At 46.6% G+C, this 19869-nt stretch overlaps 1 protein-coding gene across 1 annotated transcript in view; it reads right to left on the reverse strand.

The window, feature by feature from the left end:
• Positions 1–19495, reverse strand: part of LOC120029147 (sodium channel subunit beta-4-like) — a 54936-nt gene extending 35441 nt beyond the window's left edge. Inside the window, exon 1 of the mRNA XM_038974454.1 lies at positions 19416–19495. Within this exon, the coding sequence (XP_038830382.1) occupies positions 19416–19495 (80 nt within the window). The remainder of the gene's footprint in view (positions 1–19415) is intronic.
• Between the last annotated feature and the right edge of the window lie 374 nt (positions 19496–19869).

A 19869-nucleotide genomic window follows, 5' to 3' on the forward strand; every position in this document is an offset into this window, starting at 1 on the left:
AATCATACCAGGCCGAACACAAAATCCCAACATAGAAAATCAAACCTAGACCAACCCACCCAACTCACGCCCTGACCAACTAAAACAAATACATGACAAAGGAAAACAGGTCAGGAACGTGACAGAACCCCCCCCTTAAGGTGCGAACTCCGGGCGCACCAGCACAAAGTCTAGGGGAGGGTCTGGGTGGGCGTCTGTCCACGGTGGCGGCTCTGGCGCTGGTCGTGGTCCCCACCCCACCATAGTCAACCCCCGCTTCCGTGGCCTCCTCCCAATATCCACCCTCCATGTCAATCCCACTATTCCAAAGAGCAGTAACAGACTGAGGGGTAGCACCTGACTGAGGGGCAGCACCTGACTGAGGGGCAGCACCAGACTGAGGGGCAGTACCGGATTGAGGGGCAGCACCGGATTGAGGGGCAGCACCGGACTGAGGGGCAGCACCGGACTGAGGGGCGGATCCTGGCTGGCTGGCTCTGGCGGATCCTGGCTGGCGGAAGGCTCTGGCGGATCCTGGCTGGCGGAAGGCTCTGGCGGATCCTGGCTGGCGGAAGGCTCTGGCGGATCCTGGCTGGCGGAAGGCTCTGGCGGATCCTGGCTGGCGGAAGGCTCTGGCGGATCCTGGCTGGCTGGCTCTGGCGGATCCTGGCTGGCTGGCTCCGGCAGCTCCTGGCTGGCTGGCAGCTCCTGGCTTGCTGGCTCTGGCTGGTCCTGGCTGGACGGCTCTGGCTGGTCCTGGCTGGACGGCTCTGGCTGGTCCTGGCTGGACGGCTCTGGCTGGTCCTGGCTGGACGGCACTGGCTGGTCCTGGCTGGACGGCTCTGAAGGCTCGGGACAGACGGGCAGCGCTGGGCAGGCAGACAGTTCAGACCACGCTGGGCAGGCAGGCAGTTCAGACAGCGCTGGGAAGGCAGACAGTTCGGGCAGCGCTGAGCAGGCAAGCAGCGCAGGCGGCGTTGGGCAGACGGCCGACTCTGACCTGCTGAGGCGCACAGTAGGCCTGGTGCGTGGTGCCGGAACTGGAGGCACTGGGCTGGAGACACGCACCACAGGGAGAGTGCGTGGAGGAGGAACAGGGCTCTGGAAACGCACTGGAAGCCTGGTGCGTGGTGTCGGCACTGATGGTACTGGGCTGGGGTGAGAAGGTGGCGCCGGATATACCGGACCGTGAAGGAGGACACGCGCTCTTGAGCACCGAGCCTCCCCAACCTTACCAGGTTGAATGGTCCCCATAGCCCTGCCAGTGCGGCGAGGTGGAATAGCCCGCACTGGGCTATGCAGGCGAACCGGGGACACCACCTGTAAGGCTGGTGCCATGTAAGGCTGGTGCCATGGCTTCATGGCACCCGGCTCGATGCCCAACCTAGCCCTACCAGTGCGGCAAGGTGGAATAGCCCGCACTGGGCTAAGCACGCGTACTGGGGACACCGTGCGCTCCATCGCATAACACGGTGTCTGACCAGTACGACGCCCTCTCACTCCACGGTTAGCCTGGGAAGTGGGCGCAGGTCTCCTACCTGCCCTCGGCCCACTACCTCTTAGCCCCCCCCAAGAAATTTTTGGGTGAGCCTCTCGGGCTTCCAGCCGCTCTGCCTTGCTTTCGCCTCGTAATACCTCCTCTCCGCTTTCGCTGCCTCCAGCTCCGCTTTGGGGCGGCGACACTCCTCTGGCTCTGCCCAGGGTCCTTTCCCGTCTAGGATTTCCTCCCAAGTCCATTCCTCTTTTCCCCATTGCTGTTGTTCTTGCCTTCCTTCTCCACTCCGCTTGGTCCTGTTTTGGTGGGTGTTTCTGTAACGGAATTCCTCCTCCTCTTCATCCGAAGAGGAGGAGCAGGGATTCGACCAAAACGCAGCGTTGGTAAGTATTAATTATTTAATGGAAAAACAACAAACACTACAAAATACAAAAACCAACAAACGTGACTAACCCGAAACAGTCCTGTGTGGCCCAAACACTGACACAGGAACAAACACCCACCAAACACAAGTGAAACCCTGGCTGCCTTAGTATGATTCTCAATCAGGGACAACGATTGACAGCTGTCTCTGATTGAGAATCATACCAGGCCGAACACAAAATCCCAACATAGAAAATCAAACCTAGACCAACCCACCCAACTCACGCCCTGACCAACTAAAACAAATACATGACAAAGGAAAACAGGTCAGGAACGTGACAGTTGGCTATTTCATGCCTGCTCACTCACTTCAAGCACAAACAGATGAGAAGGGGCTTGGCTTTTCATCAGGACTGCACAACCCTTAGTAAAGAGGAACTCCGGGATCTTAAAGGTGCAATATGCAGAAATTGCTCTGCCATTACCTGGTTGCAAAAAAATCAAATAGTTCGCTTAATTTCAGTTTATGTAACAGAATAAGCATTCAGAATGTAGAGAATCATCATACTATCTAAACCGGTGTGAAATATATTTTTAATAACCCAAAATGTTAAAATGTTAAAATGTTAAAAAAACAAATGTAAAAGACTCAATTATGACATTTTAGAAAGGGGAGCATAGAAATAGTGCACACAGAACAGATGTACCATTTCTTAGACTTTCTTTCAATGAGAATGACAGATATATACACTGTAGTTCACATTTCTATGTCAATTTGGTCGGGTCACCCAAAAAGTTACATATTGCATCTTTAAGCACAACAAATTTGTAACATATAGTACGTTTTGGCTTTGTAACATATACAAATTGCATTTTTTTTTTTGTTGAAAATGCAGCAAGTAACATATCATACCAAATGGATAACAGAGTACAGAATTGGATGACGTAGTATACAGAAAATGGGGACCACATTTGGCTCGTGAGCACCACTTTCGAAACTACTGGCTGAAATTATACCAAAGTTTGAGATTGCATCTTTAAGCCTTATATTGGGTGTTTGTCTGGCTACATCCTAATGTGCAACTAAAATATCGTAATTCGCTGACCGTCTGTCCATTACCTGATGTGAAGTACAAGTCTCACAGCTAACAGCTCTCATACTGTAGTCTAACAGTCTCTCTCTCAACTCTGCTAATGTAGAACGACCATAGGATCTAATGATATAACTGCCGGGCCATTATATGTGACATTTTGGTCGCACAAACGTTCCAGCAACATTAAAGATCCTTCCCGGGTCTCTGATGGATGTCTCGAGGGGGTGTTGGCTTGTCTTAGGCCTGGCTGGTCGATATGTGAACCCCATTCATTTTATTGGAGGTTAAACCCTCCACTGTACGCTTGGGGGATATATATGAGCATGCACATTAACCCTTCGCCCACCAGCTGTAGAAAAAATACCTGTACTTCACCTTGACGCAGAGCCAAGGATGAGCCGCCTGGCAGAGAATCCAGAGAAAACTGGCCAAGTGATACACACAGGCAAGAGATACTACTTATCAGGTATGTCTTAATCTAATATCATGTCAGATTCCATCTCAAAGAAATATGAAAATGAAAAGCCTATTTATTATCGGTAGCTCTCTGCTGTGTCGGCCTCTTTAGAATCGTATGCTAATTTAGACGCATAAACGTGTTTTAAGATGTTTTGTGTAATCTTGTGATCTTGTTCTTATTTGATGCTGGATTGATGTCGGTGCCAAAAAGGCACTCACCTCAAAAGATGCTGAGGAGTCTTAAGTTATCCCACGAATAATTGTGTCCATATTACAGTACGTGCTAACAATTAGCGATAACAAACTGACACGATCATGTGTGGATTCTCAAATACATAGGGCATAGTTTGTCTGAAGCTTGACTGTGTTATTGGGAGGCAGCGTAGCCTAGTGGTTAGAGCGTTGAACTAGTAACCGAAAGGTTGTAAGATCGAATCCCCGAGCTGACAAGGTACAAAATCTGTCGTTCTGCCTCTGAATAAGGCAGTTAACCCACTGTTCCTAGGCCGTCATTGTAAATAAGAATTTGTTCTTAACTGACTTGCCTAGTTAAATAAAGATCAAATTAAAACTGTGCATTATACAGCACTATATGTTGAAACAATATGGAATATGATACAATATCTGGCATTCAGGGACTCTACTACAATGCTAACCTACATACTACAGCAATTTGTATCAAAAAACATCATATCACCCAGACATTTAAATGTGGTTATTCGACCATTCTTAGTGGTCACACTAGTCTGTACGTAGCTAAACAAAACATGTTTAAAAGATAATAAAAACATAGCAGGAAGAAGACTGGGGAGAATGATAACGCACGGATATCCTGCAATTTGAGTAGCTATTGATCAAACCTGCTCATTATCAGACTTTTTTATTTCTATATTAAATATGTTTTCCCCAAAATATAATATTCCTCCGTACATTCCTATACACTTCCCTCACTGGATTCACACCTTACTGTTCACCTCATCAGCTGTATGAGTTAAATATGTCCCTGATTACGTGGCATGTGTAAATGTAGCGTGACAGAATGAAGTGCGCAGTAGAATCTGCATCACTAGATCCTCTGACGGGAAGACAGAGGACAAATCTTCCGACAACTAAACTGTGTTCCTCACATGACAACTTCCATCCCACTGCCTCATCTAGATGTATATTGTCTTGTCCCATGGATCATTCTCTCCATTCCCCCCTAAAGCACGGCAGAAGATGTAAATATTGGACATCATCATACTCATTGACTTGGCAGGTCCATTGGCAGTGCCCATAATTCACCTTGCCCTAAACAGGATCCATTGTTACCAGCATCTTCTTACTGACTCAGAATCTAGGCAAGGATAGCTAAAATTGATGCCCTCCACTCAATCTCTTAGTGAACCGTAAAATAGCAAGAATCAGCACTCGCTGCCCCGGCGTGGCTAGAACACACGAATCAGAGTCTCCCAATATAGAAAAGCATGAGCCATGTAACCAAATAAACCCCTGCCTTACAAGCAATACGTGTGCAGCCCTGTCTGCCGGCGTCGGACACATTTCTGCAAGATCGGCAGAAACTGTAGTGATTTGGCTGGCACCCCAGGGGTAGATGGAGGAAGACGGGTGCAGAGAGAGAGAGAGCAAGAGAGAGCGAGAGAGAGAGAGAGAGAAGGTTAAGGAGAGGAGAGGAAAAATGGCAGTATAAAGTCAGCTTTTGGACTCACCGAGCAGAAGTGTGATGACAACATTGGCGTGGACGGTGTCTCCTGAGCTCAAACACCTGGACATAGAGAACCTGCCGCTTCCTTTGGACTCCATATCCTACTGCGTCCGTCTGGCAATCTGTCTGTCCGTCCGTCTGTTTATCTGTCTATCTGCCCCTGGATACGCACTCTTGGGTGTGTGGGTGTGTGTTGGCTGGAGCAAGCAGGGGTGCGGGTGGGATAGAGGGGAGGGGTAGGGCGAAGTAGGACGCAGAACGAGCAAATAAGAAAACACGACTTGTCACTCTGCAAAGTCCTGGGATGAGTGTCTCCCTCCTCTTCTCTCCTCCTTTGCGATGAGTCCCAGAGAAGGAGAAAGAGGGTGAAGGAAGGCTAATTGCTGGATTATGAGTTCTGTCTACCCTTCTGCATGTGCCAGGCAGAAAACAGACTGAAAGAGAGAGTAACAGAAAGAGACAGACGAAGTCAAGGCTGCTGCACCTGATCCAGGCTTTCTCTCTCCCTCTTTGCTTCAGTCCCTCACTCTTGCTCGCCGACACACTGATTATCCACCTAATCCCACAGCCTGAGAGCTAGACCAGGCAGAGGAGAGGAAAAAAACTCACTCAGAGAGAGCGAGCGTCTGCACCGCAGAGCTGTGGAGCTGTGGAGGCAGTCAGGGGAGAGAGGATGTCAGTGTTCCCTCTGATGGAGAGCTGCAAGCGGGGGGAGGGAGCGGAGGGGACAGCAGAGCCTGGAGCTCAGGCACAAATGCTGCAGGCAGCAGGCAGGCGGTATGTGTCTCCCTAGCCGGCACAGGGACGAATGAGTGGGGAGGGGGAGCCACCGCAGAAGAGTCAATGAGGACAGAGCGAGAGAGCGAGAGGGAAAGAGGGAAGGGGGGCGGAGGGGAGAGGAGTAGAAGGGGGGGGCCTTCAGGCTGAGTTCAGCCCTGCACTGGAGGGTCCTGGAATCCACCTTGTCTACCCAGTGATGTACTGTGCCGTACACACTACCCTTTGTAGCACCTTACGGTCAGATGCTGAGCAGTTGCCATACCAGGCAGTGATGCATCCGGTCAGGATGCTCTCGATGGTGCAGCTGTAGAAATTTTTGAGGGTCTAGGGACCCATGGCAAATCTTTTCATTCTCCTGAAGGGGAAAAGTTTTTTTCGTGCCTTCTTCACAACTGTCTTGGTGTGTTTTGACAATGATAGTTCATTGGTGATGTGGACATCAAGGAACTTGAAACTTTCGAACTGCTCCACTTGAGCCCTGTCAATGTTAACGGGGGCCTGTTCGCCCCTCCTTTTCCTATAGTCCACGATCAACTCCTTTGTCTTGATTACATTGAGGGATACGTTGTTGTCCTGGCACCACACTGCCAGGTCTTTGACCTGCTCCCTATAGGCTGTCTCAATGTTGACAGTGATCAGGCCTACCACTGTTGTGCAAACTTAATGATGGTGTTGGAGTCATGCTTGGCCACTCAGTCGTGGGTGAACAGGGAATACTTGAGGAGACTTAGCACGCACCCCTGAGGAGCACCATTGTTAAGGATCAGCGTGGCAGATGTGTGGTTGACTACCCTTACCACCTGGGGACGGCCAGTCAGGATCTCCAGGATCCAGTTGCAGAGGGAGGTGTTTAGTCCCAGGGTCCTCAGCTTAGTGATGAGCTTTGTTGGCACTATGGTGTTGAACGCTAACCTGTAGCCAATGAACATCATTCTCACAGTGTGGAGTGCGATTGAGATTGCATCATCTGTGGATCTGTTGGGGCGGTATGCGAATTGGAGTGGGTCTATGGTTTCCGGCATGATGATGTTGATGTGAGCCATGACCAGCCTTTCAAAGCACTTCATGGCTACGGTGCGGTAATCATTCAGGTAGGTTACCTTTGCTTTCTTGGGCACAGTGACATTGGTGGTCTGTTTGAAACATGTAGGTATTACAGACTCGGTCAGGGAGAGGTTGAAAATGTCAGTGAAGACACTTGCCAATTGCTCCGCCCATGCTTTGAGTACACGTCCTGGTAATGGGTCTGGCCACACGGCTTTGTGAATGTTGACCTATTTAAAGGTCTTGCTCACATCGGCTATGGAGAGTGTAACCACACAGTCGTCTGGAACAGCTGGTGCTCTCATGCATGCTTAAGTGTTGCTTGCCCCGAAGCGAGCATAAAAGGCATTTAGCTCGTCTAATAGGCTCGCGTCACTGGGCAGCTCGCGGCCGGGTTTCCTTTTGTATTCCGTAATATATTTCAACCCCTGTGTCAAGATCGTCGTATGGAATGGACCAAGGTGCAGCGTACATTTTTCTTTATTTTTGCAAATGTCGCCAACAAAAGAATAATACAACAAAAACGAACGCGAAGCTCCGTAAGGCTACACATGCACAAACGAAGACAACTACCCACAACTACCAAAAGGAAAAAAGGCTGCCTAAGTATGATTCCCAATCAGAGACAACACTAGACAGCTGTCCCTGATTGAGAACCATACCCATCCAAAACATAGAAACAAACAACATAGAATGCCCACCCCAAATCACACCCTGACCTAACCAAATAGAGAAATAAAACGACTCTGCCACATCCAACCAGCATCAGAGCTGGTGTAGTACAATTCAATCCTAGTCCTGTATTGATGCTTTGACTGTTTGATGGTTCGTAAGGGGGCATAGCGGGATTTCTTATAAATGTGTGGATAAGTGTCCCGCTCCTTGAAAGCGGAAACTCTAGCCTTTAGCTCGGTGCAGATGTTGCCTGTAATCCATGGTTTCTGGTTGGGAAATGTACGTACGGTCAGTGTGGGGATGACATCATCGATGCACTTATTGATGAAGCCGGTGACTGAGGTAGAATACTCCTCAATGCCATTGGATGAATTCTGGAATGTATTACAGTCTGTACTAGCAAAACAATCCTGTAGCGTAGCATCTGCATCATCTAACCACTTCCATATTGAGTGAGTCACTGGTACTTCCTGCTTTAGATTTAGCTTGTAAGCTAAATCTAGAATTATGATCAGAATTATGGTCAGATTTGCCATGTCTTGTCTCCATGACTCATCTAATTCCTTGTACCATTCCATCAGTTCATGTTCAATCCAGTTGGATTTCAAACAAGGACAGTTCATTTTTTCTCTCGGAGAGATTTAAATCCGAGGGATTCCTGCAACGCAGGTTGTAACCAGTGAAGTCATTGAGGTCGACTGCCAGATCAGATCCCACGCCAGATATTTGATGCGCGTGCATGCATAGTAACATGCCGTCATTGATACACGTTCAGATTGTATGGGTATTTAAAGCACTGCTACAACAGTCACTTCTGCTGTTTCTGCAGCAACATTGATCATACTTTATCACAAATGCGTTTCACTCTATCAACAAACTCTCCAAATAATGACGAAAATCTGAAAATACCACTAAAATAACCAAAGTTTAAGAAAGGCTATTGTAATCACAATCACGGTGATTGATTCCTGTGTGCACGTACAGAATGTCCTGTACATGTTGCTTTGAACTTGACTGACCACGCCTCGCTCTCTGCCTCTCTCACACCCCCACCCCCACCCTACCCTATCACCCATATGATTGAGAGCCATGAAAGCGTGGCCTCCACCCCCTGTCATCGGTTGAGTGGGAGTAGGTGTCGGGTGACCCATTCCCAAGGCGGTGGGCGCTTGATGCCTGGGGGGGAACCATGTTGGTGTGTAGGGGTGTGAGAGGAGTGTGGAGATGAGGGGTGCTGAAAGCTGAGAGGTACAGAGACCCCCTAATAAATGTCACTGTAATTGACCTATGAGGGTTCACGTGACAGAATCCAGAGGGGCAAGGGGCAAGGGCCAATGGTTATGTAAATGAGGATACTAAGAAAAACGCTAAATATTAAGCAATATTGTAGCCGAACATCGGCACTTTGATAAAGACACTCCCATACTGTACACTCCAATTCAGTCCTTCCAACCAATACTCTTGAGTGTGTGTGTGTGTGTGTGTGTGTGTGTGTGTGTGTGTGTGTGTGTGTGTGTGTGTGTGTGTGTGTGTGTGTGTGTGTGTGTGTGTGTGTGAGAGCTGTTCTATATGAGGTGATTTATGCTTGTCATTCAACATGATGTAAACCTTGAACTGAGAACAGCTGTCACCCTGGCAGGGAAAGTGTGTGTGCGTTTGTGAGTGCGCATGCGTGCTTGCGTGTATGCGTTCGTGCATGTGTGTGCGGAACGCAATGCAGGGGTCTCCCGGGGAAGGTGACTCCATCCTTTTTTTGTAAATTAATATTTAGATTATTAATATATAGAAAAAACCTTGCCAGGCACAGTCCAGTAACAGAGCAGAATCACAGCAATAATTCATATAACTGTGTGTGTGTGTGTTAATTTAATTATATATTGTGAAAACACTCCAATACTCTCCACATTCCAGTACACTCCTTATATAACACATTGCATTAGCAAATCAGCAGTGGATCATCTACTTGAATTATTCATTGTTCCGTTCTAATAAAACCACCTCATTCACCATAATGCAATTGTTTTAGCTGACAACGGCCGTGAGGAGCTGTATGAGTGATTTGACATCGTCACTGAGGCAGTTACAGTGCAGTAGAAGTGACATGTTCCAGGCGGTTTGGATAGATTTAGGATTCTGCACCTGCCCACCACACACACACACACAAATCATACGCGCACACGTGCATGTAGACAAAGCCAACACGCACGCACGCACGCACGCACGCACGCACGCACGCACGCACGCACGCACGCACGCACGCACGCACGCACACACACACACCAACACCGACACAAACACACATGCAGTCCTTCTGAGTTCAGGAAGATGTGACCTTGGGCGATATTGCAGCATTATGTGTGTTAGTTAAAGAAGGGGGGTGGAGGGGGGGGATTGGGCAAGAAAGCAATTCCCATAATGTACTCTGCAGTATAGGGCTGGGCCGAGGAAGTAGTGCGGGTGTGACTGCTAGCAACTGAGAGAGAGATGGGATAGGGGAGAGAGGAAGAGAAGGAGGGAGGGGAGTCGGACGGTCGGGACGGGATAGGTGAGACCATGGCGTGTGGCGGGGGGGGTTGGAAGGGGGATGGAGTATAAATGAAAAGAGGACATTTGGGGGAACGGACAGTGAAGAGAGTGGTTACAGTGGATGATACATGCCCTAGTAGCTTTAGCGCTCATGACTAGCAGCAAGCAAAACAACGCAGACTACACAGGGTTCTGAACTCTGTCACTGAGCGCTGTCGCTGCACTTTAAACGGACCAAACGGAGCATTTGGATTTCTGAAGCACACAATGGAGATCTATGGAGTACGAGAAAGAACCGCCTAGAGATGCCCCCTCACCCGAAGACAGACCAAAAAGGAGAGCTATGGGTGCTGAGGAGAGGGAACCATAGCGATCCTGTGAAACTACTGTCTGTAATTCTACGGACGGAACAACATGAAGTGGTGGGAGGGACAAGAAAGTGACTGCTTCCCTGTGCTACTGCAACTGAGGGGAGCATGATGAAGCAACACTCTTTGGCAGCGTGAGAGAGTAGAGGAGGGTTGGGCAGTAGAGGGATGCAGAGGGGAGGAGAGGGGAGGGGAGGAGAAGCGAGGGAGGACAGGATTGGAAGACAGCTGGAGGGGAGACAGAGGAGGGAAAGTCTTCAGAGACATTTACTCATACAGAATGCTCAGCACTGACCTAGCATTCACTCGCCTTAGTCTCTCTCGTTCTATCATTCCTTCCCTCTTGGTCTCTGCCTTCACTATATCCCCTCCCTTTGAGAAGGTAAAATGGTGCCTCGAGAATCACCTACCTGAGATTTCAGAATGTGACCTTAGCCATCCCAGTAAGAACTCAACGAGACAAAGAAAGGCAAGGAGGACAGAGCTGCTCCCGCTCCCTCCCTCCCTCCCTCCCTCACCATCCCTCCCTCCCTCCCTCACCATCTCTCTCTCCCTGCCTCCCTCCCGTCCACCCTCTGCCTCTCCCCCTCCCTCTCTCTATCACACACGCTCTCTCTTGCTCGTAGCAACCCGGTGAATGTACAGTGCTCAGAGCAAGGCCTACATGCGAGGACGTGGATAAGGATAGGGTGGGCCGTAGTTCTCGTTTTTGTTCCTTCTTTTACTCGTTGTTTTGCATGTGTGGAGTCATTTGTTGACAGTGAGTCTGTTTGATTTCTCTGTCATGGGGACCGTGACAAGGGGAGTGACCGTCCTGTCTGAAGGTTTGGACCGCTACGTCGTAGGCCTGCTGAAAGGTTGTAGCCACACATAATTATAGTTATACTACTGTATGTTCAGTGTTTTGCATCGGGTGATGGAAATCAAACGTGTGTCTATGGGGGATTGCTGTACGTGTGGAGTAAAATAAAATAATGACAGGTTCAGGAGGTAGTTTGTCCAAATGATATGTTCTTGTGTAATGGCTGGCAGTGACGTCATTGTGTAAGAACTGATACTGTGTGTACCTGTAAGTTCTGATGGAGGCATGACTTGCTTTATTGCAGTTATCATGTCGCGAGTCAGGCCAAAAAGAGCAAGCATAGTTTGCTACAACGACTACAATATTTTAAGAATCATTGTCGTAAAATACACGGTACATTAAACTCGGTATTCTTACGGTAAGCAATTGTAAACGGAATCCTCTCAGGTGACGGCTCCAAGATAACTTCAGTATCCTCATTTTCAGCACTGCGTGGTGTGTGGTGTGCTGTTATGTGGGATAGTAAGAGTTTGCATGGAGTGCTATTACTATAGTGTACGTAAACTGCGTTCAGCCAATAACCTCTGTTTGTGGCATCCATAATTGAAGACCGGTCTCAAGTGAGACTGACGTGTATGGCCACTAAGAGCTTGGCAAACGTACTGTTCAGTGAGATGGACTGCAGTGTTCACGTTGGTGTATTTAGAAGTTGGAGTCAGTTTGACTGTTGTAAAGAAATGGAGTACAGTATGTCAGAGATTCAATAACTCCGTGATTTTGATGGGCTACTGTAAGACATCACCGTGATAAAATGTTTACCGATGACATTTCTTGGGACAAACATTGACCCAAACATCTGATGATTTGACTGACGTAGAAATCTGACTGGTGCCTGATTGACGCCAGGATCAACATGTTTGGTCTATCTTGGTACAGCACTAAATTAAAACATCTGGGCTGTAAGAGTCACAGCTTGATTTTCTGATGGACGTGATCCGTTACAATTGGCCGCAATCTTCGCATGGACACAATCTATTTTGGGGAGTCCTCTGTAGACAACTTTATTGCGAGACAGGATTCTTCGTTAATTGTCGTCATGTCATCATGGCGGAGTCAAGCTTTAATGCTTGTGATGGGTAAGTTATTATGTGCATTGATGGCTAACCCACTAACCATTTGACAACACCACAATAATCAAAATAGACAAGTAAAGATACACTGATGTGTTTGTTTTAAAGCAGTAAACAGTATCATTCTGAGGTGTTTGGAAGTCCAGGTTGCTGGTTTTGCTTCAACGCTGCAGTTAGATTACTGTGTTAAATGGCTGGGGTTCAGCAGGGATGTATCCTCAGCCCAACAGAGTTCCAGCATCCACCACCATGTTCTCTAGGGAGGCTTCCTCAGACCTGCCCAAGGCCTTGGTACTCTGGGAAAGAGGAGGCTAGGACTCATGTGGGGTTGGCTATTTTCATGGTCAATAGTGAAGGGGCAAACCAGACAAAGTTCTGCACAACGGAGCTGAACCTATCAATAGGCCACAACATGGAGTTTTCCAGGTAAATAAGACCAATCTTGTCTAGCACTGAGAAACAACAGTCATGTTGTTGCATGTTTGGGTAAGTTCATAACTATTTAATTCTGTTTCAAATTTGTTTACATTTAGTGATGCTCCTTGTTAATATTCATCAAGAGTGGTTTGAAACTATTCTATCTAACCTTTCACAGAAATAGTACTTTTGTCTGAGACCAAAAAGTGCATATATTTGTCAGTTTGTGAAAAGAATCATTTAAATTTACCATTGGGCTTATTATTCAATATGTGGCTCTCATCAGACCCAGTTCTGCTGAGGAATGTCTTTCAGAATCAGCATGACAACCGGGAACTAAATATAGATTTATAGAGATGGAGTCCGATTTCAGATAAGCTTTATTTCTTTTGATCAGGATTTCCCGGAATTGAGAGGTGTTTTAAAGGGAGCGGAGGAAAGAGAAAGAGAGAATAACTCCAATGGGATGATGACTTAAGAGCTGAGGAACTGGAGTGCTGGAGGAATTAGTTGTATTGTGTGTTATGTAACGCAGTTAAGATCCCAATAGAGAAACGAATGAATAATGTAGCTTGGTTAGGGTCTTCCTAATTCTATATTCTGAGACCAGATTTACTGACGGCTATTTAGGAGTTTTGACTGTTTCAAGTAGTGCACTCATGGCAAAATACTCCAGCTTTTAGTGTTGGCAGCTCCCTCTCCTTCCACACACACACACACGCTCACACACGCTCACACACTCTCACGCACACGCTCACACACTCTCACTCACGCACACACACACACACACGTCTGAGTAGGATTTGACCCGTGAAACGGAGTGTGTGTGTCTATAACTGAGTTCGTGAGCATTCATTTGCATGTGTGTGTCACCTTCAGTCCTGTCTGTGCCGGAGACCCCTCTGTTGGCTTACCGCGACACACGGCACACTCTGCAGTGATCTTTTGACCTTGCTGTTATCTTAACCCCTGCCAGGCCCATTTATTAAGAACCCCCCCACTGAGACCCAGATACCTGCACTACATGTGTTACATATCCATCCTCTCTCCCTCACTTTCAGACAGCCAGAGGGAGAGAAAAAAGGAAGTGTAGAGAGAGAGAGAGAGAGAGAATCCTATCTGCAGCTTGAGTTGCTGTTTCTTTTTTCTCTATCCAGCACGATTAAGTCTTTGGATGTTGCTACAGTGCTGTCTAACGGTAGTAGCTACACACAGCACACTGGTGCATCGGCCATAACCCAGCCTCACAGCCTCCACACTTCACCTGCTATCATTAATCACCCCTTCTCACTAGTAGTAATTCCACGGGGGAAGTTTTAGAGCTCATTTGTCAGGGGTTAGTAAAAAAATTGCTGACAATAAAAGGTACACTGTAATGTTTCTATGCGCATTTTTATTTCAAAATACAATAATGAATACAGCTCATTATTAGAGACAAGCATTTCTGGTGTTCGGTGCGAGAGGGGCCTGGTTAGAGCCATGCGTCACAGAGGAACAACTGCAGCAAAAACATGCATGACCACACAGAGAGAGACAGTCAAACGCAAAACTCTGGGACCTCCACTATCCCAGCTAGCTATCCCGGCATTCAGGAGTCCAGCGGAGACGTCAGAGTGAGTGACAGGGGAAATGGAGGTGATGTTTATTTCATTAGGCTACATGTATTGCTTTGTCCCCTAGCCATCGGTAGCAGTGTGTGTCGGTGTGTGTGTGTTCGTGTATAAAATACAGTACAATCTCAATTATTATTATTTTTAATTCTTGAGGTTACTTTGGATAATTACGTCTGATTGTGACTTAGTTATAGTCTCTGGTTGTGGCAACAAGCTTCCCAGATGTATTTCTCACCATGATTCCAGCTGATGTCTCAGACTCCCTACATACTGATTTACACACCACACTCACAATTGCACATCAGTTGAATGAATTTATATTAGTCATTAAGTAAGTCTAGAATGGGAGCGTGTACGCCCTACAGGTGGAGATCAGCATTGACCTTCCACTGTTTAATTAATGATCTTTCAGACCCAAACTCAGGCCAACTTCCCAAAGACCAAGTAATGATGGCTACAACAATGTCACCAGCTAGGACAACCACAAAGTCCTGGCATGAAGTACACATTACATGACTATGCGGTACAAAATTCGACAATATCAAAGTACAATACTCGACCAAGCGAAATCTAAACTAGAACGGCTAGGAGATCTGAGGAGACAAATAAAAAGAAAACAAGCTCTGGCAGTGAATAACGTAAAGGCAGCCAATGAATGTGGTGGCCATTGCAGAGACAGGCAGAGACTGTCTCCAGATGAGGTAGGGCACTCCTGGGCACAGAATCAGCGTGGCCCCTGGCTTTAGCCCTTGAAACCACATCAGACAATACCAGAGGCACCCAGTCATATAACTACAGTTACACTCCCATAGCCTGTCTGCTCCACCAACAAGGTCTGTTGAAAAAATACAAAGCCAAGACTTTTAGACACAAGGAGCAAATGAAGATAACATATTAAAAATATTGACTCAAATAAATAACGGTACTATTTTGCTGTTGTGATGTTGTTTTAGCAATTCAAAAGTTCATCTGTGCTTTTGGATACTTTTTTGTGATCCTTCCCAGACGTACATACATTATAATGCTCTTATGATAATGTAATTGAAGCCCTACGTCTTTGAAGGTAGTTTGAAGTGCAATGGGTGGAAAGTGGAATGATTGATTGTGTATTAATTACATCTCACGTTGTCTCCCGAAATACAGTCACAGCCAGTGCAACACTCATGTAGCTAAATATGTAACATCCAGAGAACATCCAAGATCAATTACCTCAGAAGAGAGAGGTCCCATACATTCAAACATTGATAGTTTAAGACGGTGAGGACCACACCTAAATAGCGACAGCAATCAAGGCACACCTCTAGAATACAGCTTGGTATTAGGACAAAACGTAGAAATATATGTATCTGATAGAAATGTTACTCTAACTTTTTTTCTGTTTTCCCTGAAAGTGCTCAGCTTGTGTGTATGTGTAGGCCTCTTTGTGTGGACTTCTGATGTGCAAAGCAGCCTGTATGTGGTGGTCGAAGCTTATGTGTTGGTTCACGTATAGTCAATGTGTCTGCGTGCTCACTTGAGTGTCAAGGGTTACTGCAGGTGGACAAAAAGGGAGACATCATTTGGGGATTGGGCTTTTTGTGCAATGTGAATTACAATATCATCAAAGGCCAACAGGTTAATGATCCATCCATCGTAGGCAGAATTGTGCCTGTCATAATGTGTGCAAGAAATATCATGCTAATATATGATACAGTAGTAACTTAGTATGAGGAAGCAACACAGGCTAACATATCATATTGGAGGTGAAGCAAGGGTTCAGAAGGGTTGACTACTGATAAAATCATCCCTGGCTTCTCCATTCAGCGAGAGTCTGAGTTTGAAGAGAAGACACTCAAACACTCTAAGGACACTCAAACGCACACATATTCACACACGTGTATACACCCACATTGCCCGTAGTGACATCTGAAGGTCATTCACAAGCTTATACCCTGTACATAAAAAACGAACACACACAGACAAAAAAATCCATCCATACCATTCGCACACAGAACAGTTGTCATTTGGACACACACTAGCTGTCAGAAAGAAACAGGGAACTTTTTTTGCCCCAGCCATTATGCATCGCTAAGTAATGTGATAGAGCAGGAAAAAGAGAGAGAGAGAGCGAACGAGAGAGAGAGGGAGAGAGGGAGAGAGAGAGAGTGTGAGAGCTGGATCTTTCCCAGTATTCACGGCTGTCAAACCATCCATTTACTCTGCAGATGTAGGATTTTAATTTGAGCCAGTTTGCTACAGCAGGAAAATAATCCTGCAGCAACAGTACATGTTAATTATTATGTGGATCATAATGAATTGATATTTTTCTAGGAGCTGATACATTTTTCTTAAGGGAAAATCAGGTCAAAAATTTCCAAGTGGAAATTACAAACCTCAGAACCCTTTTTAAACCTCAAATACAGTACACATTTTAAATGTCCTGCATTGCATTTTACATGTCCTACGTCTGTATTTTAAGAGAGACTAGAAGCGAGGAAAAAGGGGAAAGGGGAACGTCGTTTGGAGGCTGCCGTCCACTAGCCTCCTCCGCCTTTTGTGGCTTCTTGTCAAAGAAGAGAGAAGATAAGATGGCCGACTGAAGACAGAGGCAGGGGTGGCGTGGGTGGCGTGGCTGGCGGCTGGAGCTTCCCATAACGGCAATTTTGTTTGGCTGGACAAGAGGAGGGAAGGAGGGGGCGTGGGGTGAGGCAGATGCTGGACAAGGATTCAAGGAAGGGTCACTATACATCTTCAGGCAGGAATGCTTTCCTGAAGGTTATGGTTCATTGGAAACAGAGAGGCAGGGAAAGAAGAGAGCAGAGATATATATGAGCTCAGCGATACAGTACATACAGTACATCAAATCCAGCTATTGAACATATACAAGGAAACAACACCCCTAAGATCAACACACTAAAGAGATGTCCCACAGAATAAAGTCACATGAGGGTAGAAGACAAGATAGTTGAAGCATCTAGGTCAGTGCTTTCTAAAGTAGGCACTGGTTGTCTTGCCAACCGGACTTGTTTCTAATCTGATTTCCATGCTATTGTTGTTGTACAGTAATTACATCCCACTGTAGGATCAGGGGGAAAAGTCGGGACTAACTTGTACAATCCCATACACCAAACACAGACTGCACCACACACACCCATCACCACACCACATTCAGCTTGGGCCACAATGCAAACACAGCAATAGCTACTGTGCAGAAACAGGCAGGGGTGGATCTCTCATAGAGTTAGTGTGGAAAACAGGTTAGATCCTAGTCACTCAAAACCTAGTAAAAACATGCAAACACACTGCCCTGAGACATGGCTGTAGACTCCTACAGTCTGCAAAAAAAGCTATGACACACGTGTGCTTAGTCTACAGACCATCTACTATCTACTATCAGTAATATTTCAACTAACTATCTACTAACCCTATCTCTAACCCTAACCTTAACTCTTATAGTAACCCTAAACTTAACACTCACCCTAATCCTAGCCCTAACCTTAACCCTTATTCTAAACCTAACCCTAACCCTAGCAAGCAGTTTCTTATCAACAGAGGGTTTGCTGATAGTATGACCATGAAAATCCAGGCCTATCCAAATAAAGTAGGACCGAAATTCATCCCGGAACCTTGCATGGCGGAGTCTACAGCCATGTGTCAGGTCAAACAAACACCTGACTTTAAACTAATGGACAAAATCTAACTTGAGATACAGTGAGCACACGTAACTTTTCCTTCCCCCACGAATCAAGTTAGACGACAGATTTGTGCAGAAGAGTTCTGCGTTTGTATCTGAAGTTAGGATTGAGCCCTACAGGCTTTCAGAATCAGAAGTGATCAGATCGAAGGCCTGGAAGAGAGATCATCAGGTAGAAAAGAGGTTGAAGGTAGAAGGGAGAGCAGACCAGAGGGGGAAAGGTAGGATAGGATTGACCGTTCTATTGGATGAGATCAGGACAGAGGTTGAAGGTAGAAGGGAGAGCAGACCAGAGAGGGAAAGGCAGGATAGGATTGACCGTTCTATTGGATGAGATCAGGACAGAGGTTGAAGGTAGAAGGGAGAGCAGACCAGAGGGGGAAAGGTAGGATAGGATTGACCGTTCTATTGGATGAGATCAGGACAGAGGTTGAAGGTAGAAGGGAGAGCAGACCAGAGAGGGAAAGGTAGGATAGGATTGACCGTTCTATTGGATGAGATCAGGACAGAGGTTGAAGATAGAAGGGAGAGCACACCAGAGGGGGAAAGGTAGGATAGGATTGACCGTTCTATTGGATGAGATCAGGACAGATGTTGTAGGTAGAAGGGAGAGCAGACCAGAGGGGGAAAGGTAGGATAGGATTGACCGTTCTATTGGATGAGATCAGGACAGAAGTTGAAGGTAGAAGGGAGAGCAGACCAGAGGGGGAAAGGTAGGATAGGATTGACCGTTCTATTGGATGAGATCAGGACAGAGGTTGAAGGTAGAAGGGAGAGCAGACCAGAGAGGGAAAGGTAGGATAGGATTGACCGTTCTATTGGATGAGATCAGGACAGAGGTTGAAGGTAGAAGGGAGAGCAGACCAGAGAGGGAAAGGCAGGATAGGATTGACCATTCTATTGGATGAGATCAGGACAGAGGTTGAAGGTAGAAGGGAGAGCAGACCAGAGGGGGAAAGGTAGGATAGGATTGACCGTTCTATTGGATGAGATCAGGACAGAGGTTGAAGTCCTTTCCATGTCTCCTGTCCGTCACGGCCACTGATACATGAGACGACAACACACTGTTTTAATCTGTTGTCCTTTCACATCAGTGGTCATACGGGACATGAGCCAAGGACACACTGCTATTAGCGTAGCTAAATATCAAACAGAATTTGAAGTTCCCATCACCATGGTAACGAGAGAGCGGGATAAACATTAAGGTTTGGGGAAGAAAGCCATAAGTGGCCACTTCTTCTTGGGTAACGGGGTCACATGACCAGCACAAAACACCAATCACAGATTGTTACCAGCGTGAGGGAGGGGGTGTGGCTCCAGCGAACCTTGGGTCTCCGGGACCATGCAGGCCGGTTATAGCTGCCTGGCTCATGGCAATATACACACATACACATGGGGCACGTGCACACACACAAAGAACACACATAAAACACGCAGACACACATAGGAACACACATTCAACACAAAGAAGAATAAAAGAAGGGGAAGAGGGGATATTTGTCAGCTTTGTTCAACCATTGTCACGGTGATTTAAAAAAAAATGTATGAATCCACTTTACACCGGACATATTTCTGGCATGTGTTTCCATAGCATCTATATTTTGTGACGTTTCTGGGGTTATTCCAGAATGTTGTGATGTCACGATCGTCTTGCTGTGAGAGATTGGACCAAGGCGCAGCGTGTGCAAAATACATCTTCTTTATTATAAGAAGAGAGAAAACAAACAAGAAACGAACAACTATACA

This window comes from Salvelinus namaycush, chromosome 34 (assembly GCF_016432855.1).
Source record: "Salvelinus namaycush isolate Seneca chromosome 34, SaNama_1.0, whole genome shotgun sequence".
NCBI lineage: Eukaryota > Metazoa > Chordata > Actinopteri > Salmoniformes > Salmonidae > Salvelinus > Salvelinus namaycush.